The 14,306-nt window shown below is 41.3% G+C and overlaps 2 protein-coding genes across 4 annotated transcripts in view; one reads left to right on the plus strand and one right to left on the minus strand.

The window, feature by feature from the left end:
- The window catches only part of ABHD18 (abhydrolase domain containing 18), a 67,439-nt gene extending 58,398 nt beyond the window's left edge, over positions 1–9,041 (minus strand). Inside the window, exon 1 of the mRNA XM_058292434.2 lies at positions 8,914–9,041. The gene's annotated coding sequence lies outside the window, so the exon portion shown is untranslated. The remainder of the gene's footprint in view (positions 1–8,913) is intronic.
- A 124-nt stretch (positions 9,042–9,165) lies between these two features.
- The window catches only part of MFSD8 (major facilitator superfamily domain containing 8), a 67,638-nt gene continuing 62,497 nt past the window's right edge, over positions 9,166–14,306 (plus strand). For 2 of the 3 annotated variants that reach the window (XM_058292383.1, XM_058292399.1), the window contains exon 1: positions 9,166–9,444. In XM_058292383.1, the coding sequence (XP_058148366.1) occupies positions 9,395–9,444 (50 nt within the window). In that variant the 5' untranslated portion in view covers positions 9,166–9,394. The remainder of the gene's footprint in view (positions 9,445–14,306) is intronic. The other variant, XM_071214750.1, reaches the window with a different exon arrangement.

The raw sequence follows: 14,306 nt of genomic DNA on the forward strand, positions 1-14,306 counted from the left end.
GGCCTCCTTGACCCGTGTGGAGCTGGCCATGCGCAGTGCTGATGCGCGCAAGGAGTGCCCTGCCACGCAAGGGTGTCCCCCGCGTGGGGGAGCCCCACGCACAAGGAGTGCGCCCATGAGGAAAAGCCGCCCAGCGTGAAAGAAAGTGCATCCTGCCCAGGAATGGCGCCGCCCACACTTCCCGTGCCGCTGATGACAACAGAAGCGGACAAAGAAACAAGACACAGCAAATAGACACCAAGAACAGACAACCAGGGGAGGGGGGGAAATTAAATAAATAAATAAATCTTTAAAAAAAAAAAAAAAAAAGAAATACTTCAGATAATTTTATGTCAAGAATATAAGGGGGGAGAGGATGTGGCTCAACCAGTTGAGCACCTGCTTCCCACATGGGAGGTCCCGAGTAGTTCCCAGTACCTCCTCCCAGATAGATGAGGGAGTCATCTCAGGGTGGGGTAGGAGGGAATTAAAAAAAAAAAGAATTGAAATCAAGCTCCAAAAGATGATTTCCCTTAAGGTTTTGTTTTGCTTTAGGTGGTACCAAGGATTGAACCGAAGACCTCATACATGGGAAGATGGCACTCAACCACTGAGCTACATGTACACCCCAATGAGAGTTTGTTTTTTCATTTCTTTGTTTTTAGGAGGTACCAGGGATTGAACCCGGGACTTCATGCATGGGAAGCAGGCACTCAACTACTTAAGCTATATCTGCTCCATCCCTTAATGTTTTTAAGACTGATTATAAGTACCTTTAAATATGACTATCAATCAGGGTTTTCTAGAAAAACATAACTTACAGGAGATACCTGTAAATGGTATGAGATTTTATAAAATTGTCTTATGCGATGATGAGGATGCAAAAATCCAAATTCCACATGGTAGGCTGCAAACCAGGGGCTCCGATGAAGGTCCCTGATGAGCTCCCAGGAGATGGGGGCTATCTGAAGCAGAAATAGGAATTCTCTCTCTGAATGCTGAAATCACTTCCCCTTTTAAGGCCTTTAACTGACTGGATGAGATGTCACTCATTGCTGATGGCAATCTCCTTAGTTGATTATAAAGTAACCAGCCGTCTATGCAATCAACTCACTGATGATTAAAGTCCATGAAATGCCCTTGTATTACAATTAGCTCATGGTTTGCTTGACCAGACAACAGAGCACCATTACCTGGCCGAGTTGACACATTAGCCTAACTATCACAGTCTACCCCTTGTCAATGTGGTGGCTGTACACATCACCTTAAATGATACTTGGTCTCTAAATAAAATCAACAAGAGAGATATATATATGTATTTCTGCCTAACAATATTCAACAGTCCTGCGTGCAACCAGAAGAGCACTAATTCCCTCCAGAAATGGGTTCAAGTCCTTGGGTCATATTCACTATTAAACTTGACATCTTTAAATACTATGACATGAAACTAATCCAATTTAGGTCATATAATAAGGGAAAAGGTTAGGGAAGAAAAAGGTATTTGTATTATATACATACTCATAAGAAAACAAGGAAGAAATGTTCATGACCATTACAATCCTCACTTCTATAACTGGTCACATGGTCAAATTTCATATTTATCACTTCCTTCTTCCACTAGCCCTTCCATGTTCGCTCTACCTTCAGCAAGTACTTCAGCTAGCCATGGTTCTTTGCCTGGTGGGGTAACCCAAACTTTCATTCCTGAAGATTCTGGACCATTGTTAGTCCTGCTTGAATTGGATTGCTGCAATTTTCCATTGACTTTAATCACAGGGAATGGTAGTATTAAAGAGATGCCCTAGAGGATCTCCTTTATTCCAGGCAAACTCTTCTTTACCCCCATTATGTAGATACAGTCCTATTTCCCCTTGATAGGATCAATCACCCCAGCTAAGACAGTAATTCCCTTCTTTGCCTGTTGATTCAGAGGTAAGAGGAGCCCAAAGTGGCCAGGTGGCAGTCTTAACTTCCAGTTCAAAGGAATTGTTGTTGTGTTCCTTGTGGCAGCACTCCTCCCTATGGAACTAAGACCTGTGGACCAGCAGAGCTTAAGGTTGCAGGGATGGGAAGTAAAAATTTTCCTGGTAGATCACTAGGGATAATAGTGAGTGGTGCCACTCCCATTTCCACCCCTTGATTCCTGGACCCATGAATGCTGGTTATGGGAGAAACAGCACCATATAGCGGATGCTGATTTAGAGCATACAGCATGCTGGAGAACACTGCCCCAGCTCTGCAATGTATTGCCACCTACTTGGTGCCGTAATTGAGTCTTCAAAAGGCCATTCCACAGTTCTATCAATCCAGCTGCTTCAGGATGATGGGGAGCATGGTAAGACTAGTGGATTCCTTAAGCATGTGCCCATTCCCACACATCATTTGCTATGAAATGGGTTCCTTGATCAGAAGCAATGCTGTGTAGGATGTCATGATGGTGGATAAGGCATTCAGTAAGTCTGCAGATGGTAGTTTTGGAAGAAGCACTGCATGCGGGGAAGGCAAACCCATATCTGGAGTATATGGTTATTCCAGTTCAAACAAATCGCTGCCCTTTCCATGATGGAAGTGGTCCAATGTAATCTATCTGCCTCCAGGTGGCACACTGATCACTGCAGTGAATGGTGCCATATCAGGGTAGCCTAACCATCACAATGATCAAATTCCATAAGAATTTACACACAGCTTCTGTCACCATTATATCAAGTTATCATTTTCTTTATTAGCTATAACTTAAAACCTATCTTTTTTCAATTTAACTTTGTAGAGGAAAAAATAACCCCTTCTTCTTATAGTACCAACCTCTTAAATGACTATCTCCCACTGAAAAACTGTTAGTTTGTAATGAAACTATATACATTTTTTAAGTTTCCTCTATTATACCTCTCCACATATTTTATTGTTTTCTTTCATTTTTTATCTTTTTTCCACATATTTTATAACTATGTGATGTCATGTTAATGGTAATTTGCTTAATAATTTTCAGCTGTTGCCTTTCAGCCAAGGTGTAAGTACTATTATTGTCTGACATATGAACATCCAGAACTGAAATCACAGTAACAAGGAAAATTATATCATGCAAACATCTGTAGAACTTTAAATAAGGCTGAAGGAAAAGAAAGCTTAGAAAAATTTTCCCAAGTGAAGATATAGGAGTTTGCCAGTTTTGAGGCTTATTTGCTTTTACTGTTGTTGCAGTTTACCTCTAAGTAATTTTTTTAAATTAAAGTATAACTTCAAATTGTAAAAATCCCAAGTATACAACTTGAATTGTCACAAAATGAATAAACAATTTTTTTATGTGATGTGATGGTTCAATTTAAGGTGCTAGTAAGGAACTAGAAAGGTCTCATACAAATTGACAAGTTTTAATTGAGAAATTAAGGAAGAATAGTTTAGTTAGGCAGACCAAAGACATGCAAACACAAAGAGGGAGATATGAAAAAAGTGATGTGCTAAAATATAGCATGCCGGGGAATGGAGAAGAGGATGTCAAATTGGCGGGAAACATGTCATGCTATCATTAACACATATCCAGTGGAGACTGGTTATTGACTTTACAGATTCAAAATAATTCTCCATAGTTAGGATTTTAAGCCCTTCTTTACCCAACAGATATACAGCATAAAGCTTTTGCCAATCCATTATTTTATATGTTTAAAATATCTTCTACACGTTTTCTTAGATGTTTATAGAATCAAAACCAATCCATCTCATCACATAAAACAGAACTCCCCAACCCATTGCAGTTAAGTATATGATTCAATTTTTCAAAAATGTCAAATTCTACATACTGGGGAGTATTAATTCATAAAAATGAATGACGTTCTAACACATGCAACAGCACAGATGACCCTTTTTTGTTTTAATTATTTCTCTCCCCTTCTGCTCCCCCTCTCCCCTCCCCCCCCACCGTTGTCTGCTCTCCGTGTCCATTCACTGTGTGTTCTTCTGTGTCCACTTGCATTCTCAGCAGCACCAGGAATCTGTGTCTATTTTTGTTGCACCATCTTGCTGCGTCAGCTCTCTGTGTGTGCGACACCACTCCTGGACAGGCTGCACTTTTTTCACGTGGGGCGTCTCAATGCAGGGAACACTTCTTGCGCAGCACAGCACTCCTTGCACGTGGCAGCACTGCACATGGGCCAGCTCACCACAAGGGCCAGGAGGCCCTGGGTTGCTTTTTTTTTGTTCTGTTTTGTTTTGGTTTGGTTTTAAAGATTTACTTTTTTATTTATTTCTCTCCCCTTCTCTGCCCACCCCCACAGGCCCTAGGTTTGAACCCTGGACCTCTCATGTGGTAGGCAGACACTCTATCATTTGAGCCACATCCACTTCCCTCCTTACATTTTCTCTTTAGATGACTATTACTAATACATAATGGCAAGTTATTCTACGTTTTCCCTCTAACCTAGAAGTTTTGTATTAGAATTGCAATTCAGAAACGAATGTATCAAATATTTAGGAGAGACATTTCTGTGATGGAATATGCATCTCTCCACCATGCCGTGCCATTTTCCCAATTTCTTCCAAGCTAAACTGTATCGGAAACTCAAGATCACAAGTCATTAAGTATGAAATTTCCATACACATTACTACTCTTACAGGATTAAGCTTCTTAACCCATACTATCCTAAACATTTTCATAACTCTGTCTTAAAAACAGGCTTCTGATTATATGTAATAAAAATGCTTTTCTAAGACAACATTAATAGTATAGCTAATTGGGAAAGAACATTGGTCTGAAAATGAAAAAAAGTGTTAAAAAAATAACATTTACTACACATATCCAATTGCTGACAGGAGCTATAAAATAATACCTAGTAGAAGTCCTTATGGAAAAATGCTAGATGATATGAACATAACATTTTAATTTCTATTGTGTATGTTTCCAAATAGTGTTTTAAAATAACAATGTTATATTAGACTAGAAGAGGGATCCCACAAACTTTTTCTGTAAAGGACCACATAATACATATTTATAGGTTGTATTGTATCAAGAGGCAAAATCAAGTATGTTATACAGGTACTTCAAGAACAAGAGATAAAACTAATTTTGGGGGAACAGATGTGGCTCAAGTGGTTGAGTGCCTGCTTCCCACACGGGTGGTCCCAAGTTCAATCCCTGGTGTCTCCTAAAAAAACAAAAACAAACAAGCAAACGAAAAAAACAACTCAAGGGAGCCAATGTGGTTGAGCACCAGCTTCTCACACATGAGGTCCTGGGTTCAATTTCCGGCCCCAGTACCTCAAAAAAACCTAATTTCCACAAAATTTTAAAGGTAGTTAAAATACAATCATAATTATTTTTTTAAGACAATCGGATTTTGCTTTACTGAATACTACCCCACATCTAATATTTACAGATGTAAACAGAATTTAGAAGACCAACATATGGACATTTTAAAAAGTTAAACAATTTTAATTGTTTATATTCATGTGGATATATTTAGATATATAGTCCTCTTCAGGGGGGTTCTATAGCATGAGAAGAGATGATTCTGAATGACTGACAATGATTTTAATTTTCATTCATTGGGCCTTTCTGAAATTGTTAAAATATACAGCCCTGATTCATTTTTTATGTGTATTTATTAAACTGCAGGTGAACAGTGACATATCATTACAACATAGGACTTCCTTGTCCTTATATTATTATATTATAGGCCATTTATTTTCTCTATGGTGGAAGGAAAAAGACTGGAGTCAGTGTCTTCTTTTGTAACAACCATGGTATCAATGGTAATAAGATTCTATGTTAATTTAAAGAAAAAATGACACACTCATATTTTACAGTAAGAAGAAAAGTACCAAACTGCTCATGAGACATTCCATTTTTCTAAACTGCAATATTCTTTTAGGTAGGTAATAGATTAAAAACAAAGTAAGACAAATATCACAGAAGTACAAAGTTGTAAGAGAAATAGAAAAGGACCTGAGAATATCAACTTTTCAAATATTTTATAAAGCACTATATTATGTGACTAAATTGTTTAGCTATTCCTACACAAGAAAGGCTTACCAAATCATTTTACTTCTGTGTATTACAGGTCACAAAAGTCAGCATTCCAAATCTAGAGCCAGAATACTCCTTGCTATATTTACCTGCCAGTAAACCACTGACTAATGCACAAAGGAAAACAAATCAAACACATACGCAGTTTACTGTAAATTTGGTTCCAGTGAACCCCGTAGGTTTGGAGTTACGTAAATCTTAACTCCCATTTCATTCCCAAGAACAATATAAAAGACCACGTTTTCTTGGGATGCTCTAAACACATAGGCTTTCTAGGCAATGCTAGCTGGGTTGGGAGTATCCAGTACAACCAAAGACAGATAATAATCCAAGCCCAGAATAAAGACAAAGTTGCTAGAAAGAACTAGTTTCCCAAGAGGAGACACAATCTGGAGCCCCGGAGCCACGCAGGATGCTTCAAGCCTCCAGATCAGTCCTACTGAAAGCAGTGAACTTCTGCAGAAATAGGACCCACTAATGAAGTATGTAATAAGCCAAACTGACATGATGCCACCTATGCTTTAATATAGCTAACACAAAAGGGATAAACAAAGTGAAACAAAAATAGAAGTTCCAGTATCATGCCAAGGAGAAGACTTTCCTAGAAATAAGCTCTATTTCTAAAGTGGCCCTTAATGTCTATTATTCCATCTAGAACTTTTATCTCCTATTACTCTGGTACAAAAGAATTTAAACAGGTCAACCCTAATATTTTTCAGGGTCTGTGTCCTCAAATAGTAGATATTATCTCAAAGGCATAAACAAAATTTTTAAAAATACCATCATGTACAAGAATTTTATTCCATAAAAAAATGCAGGCCCAATTTTTTATCTTGTAATTTTTTTCTTTTTTAGGTACCGGGCTGGGGACCAAACTCTGGACCTCACAAGTAGGACCTCACAAGAGTCACAATGGCTTCCCTGAGTTGGCCCTCCAGCTTATTTTGCCTGTTATTTGGTTTTCTTCCTTGAGGAGGCATCTGGGAATCGAGCACAAGCGTTCACATGTGGGAGGCAGGCGTCGAACTGCTTGAGCCACATCTGCGCCCCGAAACTTCACTTTTATTTTCTTAAAGATTTATTTTATTTCTTTCCCCGCCCCCCCCCCCCCCCCCCCCGCCCCAGTTGTCTGTTCTGTGTCTATCTGCTGCGTGTTCTTCTTTGTCTGCTTCTGTTGTCGTCAGCGGCATGGGAATCTGTGCTTTTTATTGCGTCATCTTGCTGCGTCACACGTCAACTCTCTGTGTGTGCAGCACCACTCCTGGGCAGGCTGAACTTTCTTTTGAGTAAGGCGGCTCTCCTTACGCAGCGCACTCCTTGCGGGTGGGGCTCCCTCCCTTCCCCGCGCGGCAGGGCACTGCTTGAGCGCATCAGCACTGCACGTGGGCCAGCTCCACACGGGTCGAGGAGGCCCGGGGTTCAATGGCAGACAGACTCCCTAACCACTGGGCCAAGACCGCTTCCCCACTTTTAAATCATTCTTATTTGATACAAGTTAAAGTAGCTGAGAAAGGGTCTAGACGCCCCAGATATTCACTGTTAAAACCTACCATCTTAGCTCAACAAATTTAATTTCTTTTAATCTGACATTGAAGAAGAACAGAAAAAGAGGATGTTTACTTATTTGGGTTTTCTTTTGGGGCGATAGATATTTGTTTTGAGCAGTCATCTAAGGAAATCTAGCAGGTGGGCTGCCACATATCCTTGTGTGAATCATTCAGCAAAGAATCTCTTTTCAAACTCAGCTCCTCTTTTCCACAGGCTTTTAATGTTTACTCTGGGTGCTCCGTCCGTGTGCATATGTTCCTAAGATGACACAGAAAAGCTTTGTACAAAGTTATGCAGTAAATTCCTAAAGTTTCTAACTATGTATTTCCTTGGAACCCATCACAGAAATCTGATAGGTTTTTGTGAGCTATTAAACATGGATTTGCAAGAATGAATCCAAGCACAAAATGTCAAGTCTGAATTCAGAGGATAATTCTGAGCTAAGAGAAAGCAGATTTCAAGTTTAGCTGTTCACCAGTGGAATGTGCCTGGTAGATAAATACAAAAAGGTCACAAAGGAGATGAAGATCAAAGGTGATGGCATATTATACCAACACAATGTTAAACCAAAATAAGACCTCACATAGAGACTTCTAGTTGAAAAGACTTCAGTCTGGATCCCAACTTTGCCACTTCCACACCGACTGATTCTGAGTAAGTTATTAACTTTTCTGGATCTCAGTTTTCTGTAAAATAAAAATGTGTCTGCTCTATCACATAGAAGCAATGTGATCAAATGAAATCACATGAGACTGTATCGATTGCTAATAAAACTGTAATTATGAGACATAATGACAGCTGCTACCAACTAGCCTACAAGTCTGCTTGTTGTAGGGATTAGATGTTAATATGGAGCGACCAGAAAAGAACTGCATCAAGATCAACTGAAAACCCTGTAACATATATTCTAAAAATGTCATCTTTGATGAAAGGAGCTGCATTTCTACCCCCAAGTTAAAACACCAGGCTCTGCTGAATGCCATCTTGCAAAGCTGAAGGCCAAGTCCGAGCGGTGGGCAGTGGGGTGCGGGTCCGGGGTCCAGCAGGTTGAGCGGCAGGACCCCACCTCCAGCCTTCGAAGTGTCAAGGCGACACGGGCAAGGTGCCTTTGCAGCTAATCCAGCAAAAGAGCGCACAGCCACCTTCACCTTCCACAGAGGCAAGGGTCTGCCGCGCCGCCCACCTCAACCTTGGCGGACAGGAGCGGGTCCCGGCCTCCAGCCTCGCCAAGCTCCTAGGCCTTTCCTCGCGCCCCCAGATTAGTTCCGGGCCTCCGTCCGCGTCCGGCGCCCCCAGCACCTACCTCCCGGCACTTACGCAGGGCGCCAAAAGACCGAGGGGAGCCCGACCTGGTTCGGCTACTTACTTACCAGCCGCTAGGCGGGTGCCTGCTGCCGAGCAGCGTCCTCGCTCCCGGGACTCACGGCCTTCTGGTTCCCTCCGAACCTCCCTAGCAGCCGCTTCAGCCTCTCCAGTAATAGACCCTTCGCTAAAAGCCTCAAAGAGCGAAGTCGAGGGAGGCGGTTGATCCCGGGGCGGTCTACCGCTTGACCACGCCCCCTCGCCCTCAGCTCTCTACCGCGCGCTACGCCAGGCAGAGAAGCGCTGACCCAGACGCCATCAGGAAAGGGGCCCCGCGGCCCCGCCCCCACCCCGCCCAGCCGCGCGCGTGCGGCCTCCAGCGTAGCCCCCTCTAGATCCCCGGGGCGCTCCGCCCCCTTCTGGCCAATGAGCACGCAGGCGCACTTACAGACTGGTTTCGACAACTTCTAGTGGCCAGGACTGTGAGGGAACAGGTGGTGTCGCGAGAGTTGGCTGCATGCTGTGGCTCTAACTAAGGCCGGCACGGGGATGGAGGCTGAGGAAGAACCGCTTTTAGGCGGCCCGACACCCGGAAGCAGGTGAGCGGATGTTGGAAGACCCCTCACCCCTCCCGCGCTGTTAGAACTGGCTCCCTTCCGGGTGTCAATCGCAGCAACCCAAACCTTAGCTACTCTGCGGGTTCCTGGGCGGTGGGACCCGCCTGCCCCAGGTTGCGCGAGCCGGGAGATGCACGCTCACTGCGTAGGAGCGGCGTTTGCCCATGCATGCAGTGTATCTGGGGCTCAGGTGAAATGGTTAAAGAAACCCAAGCCGCCTCTTTGAATGCATCAGTGTAGCTGCAGCCAAACCACTGCATTCGCCATATGACCCTTTACAGCTGATCCCTTTCCACGTTTCATGAAAGTTCCAAAATGACGCTTTTAAGCGATACTTGAAGATAGGGTCTTAGTATTGACCTACCTGATAGCTTCTTGATACTTTGCTAGCAAGTGAATCTGTCGTATGAACTCACCTTTGTCTTGTGCCAAATGTACAAATAAAGACGAAATTTTAAGCATTTAAGGGATGGCATGTCGATATTTTGGCCCTTATAATCCTGGTGAATCTGTTAGTTTGTCTTTATGCAATTAAGTACGTATTTTTACTTTTAGGAAAGGGAGTTAAGTATCATTTTACTTGGAGCATGTAATAATTATATCAAGTAAATTGCCTAATGAATAGTTCAGCTTCAGTTGTCTAGGACCATGTTCATTTTTCCTCATTTTTCCCTCTTAAGCATCAAAACTTTATTTTTAACCTTTCTTTTTGAACGCCTTTGGAAAATTTATTTCTCTGGTCCCTGATTTACTAAATAGAATATACGGGTTGCAATTTTATCTTTATTGATTACTCGAGATCATTAGTCAGGACCCATTGATGGGTATGGGATTATTTGCTTCTATACTAATGCATTCTCCAGTGCTATCCAAGTTCTATGTCTGCTTCTTAGGTGTTTTTGTTTGTTTGTTTGTTTTTTGCTGATTGTATTCCTGGCAGACTAGCCCTTATCATGTTTTTGTTATTTTTGTTGCTGTCAGAAACCCTTGTACTCCCAAATTCATTTTATGATTTATAATCTGCTATGCACTGGGAACCCACGTATCTATGCTAATAATAGAATTGTGTCTAGTTAGAAAATGGAAGCTCTGACTGAGGACCAAAGAGCTCTGCTATGAGTCAAGTCCATGAGCTTGAGTGAATGGATTTTGGGACATTTGAGATTCCTCAAAATCCTTTTTGCTTTTTTCTGGTTTTTTTGCTTTCCAGATAGATTGCAGGATCCTTGAGTTAGGGTAGACATGGTCTTGTGATATATTCTGTCACGTGGTCCAAATAAACTTACTTTGAAAAAAGAGTTTTTTTCTTGTCGCTTTTTTTTTTTTAAGATTTGTTTTATTTATTTCTCTTCCCTTACCCCCATTGTCTGCTCTCTATCCATTTGCTGTGTGTTCTTCTGTGTCTGCTTGCATTCTTGTCATGCGGCACTGGGAATCTGTCCCCTTTTTTTTTTTTTTTTGCTGCATCTCCTCTCTGTGTGTAGCACCACTCCTGGGTGAACTGTGCTTTTTTGGCGTGGGCAGCTCTCCTTGCGGTGTGTACTCCTTGCATGTGGGGCACATCCCTGCGTGGCCCTTGCATGCAGGGAGCACTGCTCATGGGCCATTTACCACATGGGTCAGGAGGCCCTTGGTACCGACCCAGGAGGCCCTGGACCCTCCATATGGTAGGAAGATGATCTGTTGAGCCACAACCGCTTCCCACTTATAGCTTTTATTACATCCGAGTAATTGTTTGGTGATCTTTAGGGTCTCTCTAAAATCAGATGTTTCCATCCGTAAAGAATACCTGGTTGAGGTTTCAGATTTAAAATTTTTAAAATAAAAAAGGGAATATTTTAAAAGTAAGTATACTATTTTTAAAAACTTAAGTACATTTCCTAAGTGAACATTTCTAAGAAATGAACAGAGCTAATTGGCAGGACCTGTTCACTGTGAATAAATTATAGAACCATAAGTCTAGTTGACCACCAATCCTTCTCAAAGAAGGTTGGTTTTAATTTACTAGTTTGGTGGGGCTAGGTCGCTCTCCTCTTTTTGAGTTGCCAGTGGTTTCTGCTGATCCCCTCTATAGAATGTGATCTAAGAGAACAGAGGTCAGCAAACTTTCTGTAAAGGATCAAGTGATAACTATTTTAGTCTTTGCAGAAGGCCAAGAGTCAAAATCAAGGATATTATGTAGTAATTAGATAACAGAGAAAAACAAATTTTCACAAATTTCTTAGTATTGAAATTTAAAATATAATTTTTATTTTTATTTTTTTACAGATTTATTTTTATTTATTTATCTCCCTTACCCCCAGTTGTCTGCTCTCTGTGTCCATTCGCTGTGTGTTCTTCTGTGACCGCCTCTATCCTTATCAGCGGCACAGGGAATCTGTGTCTCCTTTTTTCTTGCGTCATCTTGTTGTGAAAGCTCTCTGTGTATGTACGGCACCATTCCTGGGCAAGCTGCACTTTCTTTTGCACCGTACGGCTCTCCTTACGGGGTGCACTCCTTGTGCATGGGGCTCCCCTATCCGGGGGACACCCTGTGTGGCGCGGCACTCCTTGCGCACATCAGCACTGCGCATGGGCCAGCTCCACACGGGTCAAGGAGGCCCAGGGTTTGAACCATGGACCTTCCATGTGGTAGGTGGACACCCTAACCACTGGGCCAAGTCCTCTTCCCAAAATATAATTTTTAAAATGAGTACAATTTTTTGTAATACAGGCTTATTCAGGAAAGGAATAGAATTCTTTTTTGGGGTGGAAGTGATATTTTTCTTAATTGGAGCTCAAAGTTGGTGTTTTCTATCATCAAATTGATAACAAATATTTGTCTGTAAAAACCATTCTTATTGGAGCGCAGATGTAGCTCCAGTGATTGAGCACTTACCTCCCATCCATGAGGTCCTGGTTTCAATCCCCAGTACTTCTTAAAAACAAACAAATGGAAACAAAACAACATTATTAGCCTGTGTACTGTGGCAGTTTGGTATTGTTTATGAATTCCAAAAATAGAGATTGGATTATGTCTGTAAGCCCGTTGTTCCTCTGGGCATATTAGATTGTATGAGATTCAGAGATTTTACTTTTACTTCATTAAATAAAGATTAGGGCTTTTATTTGACCACGTCATTAGAGTGACTCGGTCTGAGTCCCTCCCCCCCTTGTGGACTATATAAATGGATGCTCAATCAAAGACAGAACTAAATACCCAGAGAAGGAAAACACAGAGAATTTAGAACTAAATACCCAGAGAAGGAGAACCCAGAGAGTTTAGTTTTGGACAGGGAGCCCTGGGGAAAGAGCTGAGCCATTTTCCTGATAGTTTGCAGCTGAAGAGACCAGAGCCCTGAATAGCTGAGAAATCCCAGAAAGAAACAAGCCCTGGGAAGAGACATGCACCATATACTAGCCTACAGCTGAGATCAGAAGGAGCTGGGACCACTGGGCCTTAGGAGGAAGAGGAAGTCTGAACCCTTGCAGAGAAAGACAGCCATCTTGCTCCAATATGTGGCATCAGACTTTTGTGAAAGAATTAACTTACTCTTTATGGCCTTGTGACTGTAAGCTTCTACCCTGAATAAATACTCTTTATAAAAGCCAGCAGATTTCTGGTATTTTGCATTACCACCTCTTTGGCTAACTAATACATTGACCATACAGAAACAGATCATGAACCATATTTGGCTGTAGGCTTTAGTTTCCTGATCTTTCTTTTAGAATATCTTAAAATGTGATTTATTAATTGACTTAATCAATAGGAATTTAGTGGCTTACAGTTTGAAGGCTAGACATCTAACATCAAGGTATGAGTAGCCTTGTTTTCTCTGAAGTCTGTAGCATTCTAGTGGTAGCTTGCCAGCAATCCATGGTGCTCCGTGACTTACAGGTACATCTCTGCCTCCTTCATGTAGTGCTGTCTCCTTTTCTGGCTCCTACTTCCACATGCTATGTCCTTTGCTTATAAGGATTTCAGCCATACTGGATTAAGGTCCACTCTTATTCAGTTTGGCCACTCCTTAACTAGTAACATCTTCAAAAGTCTTATTTTTAAATGGGTTCTATATCCATAGACTGGGAGCTAGGACTTGAACATGTCTTTAGAGGGACATAATTCAATCTACAATAGGTGCTTAGAAATTTTCTTTGCAGTGTTAGCCTAGCTTCTGTAAAACAAATATCAGTAGGCTTTTAGTCCTTATAGAGTATATCTTTACAGAGCATTCTCAGTTTATATATATACATATATATTTTTTGTAGCCATTATGCCTGTTAATTTTATTCTTTGTTGGGTTAATCCCTGAAGTCCACTGTCTTAGGTAGGGGTTCTTAACCAGGGATCCATAGACCCACAAGGGGTCTACAAAAGATTTCAGGGGGTCCATGAACTTGAATTGAAAAAAATCAGTTTATTATCCTTATTTTCTGTGGCCTCTAACTGAAATCTAGCATTTCCTTCAGTTATGAATATATGCGATAAATTATAGGAGGGGTCCATAGTTTTCACCTGACTGGCAAAGGGGTCCATGGGACAAAAAAGTTAAGAACCCCTGGTCTTAGGGCTCTCAGTTCTATTTATTTTTAAATTTTTCATTAGAAAATTTGCAGTCCTACTGAAAAGTCATGCAGAAAGTACCAAGTTCCTATATACCATTACACACACCATTTTCCCTATTATTAACACCTTGCATTAGTGTGGTAACTTTGTTACAAGTAATGAGACAATATTATTATAATTATACTATTAACTATAGTTAATTGTTTACTTTAGGGTTCACTGTGTTGTACAGTGCTCTGGTTTTTTAAAAAATTTGTATCCTAATATATACAAACTAAAATTTCCCCTTTTAAACACA

This window comes from Dasypus novemcinctus, chromosome 1, assembly GCF_030445035.2.
Source record: "Dasypus novemcinctus isolate mDasNov1 chromosome 1, mDasNov1.1.hap2, whole genome shotgun sequence".
Lineage (NCBI taxonomy): Eukaryota > Metazoa > Chordata > Mammalia > Cingulata > Dasypodidae > Dasypus > Dasypus novemcinctus.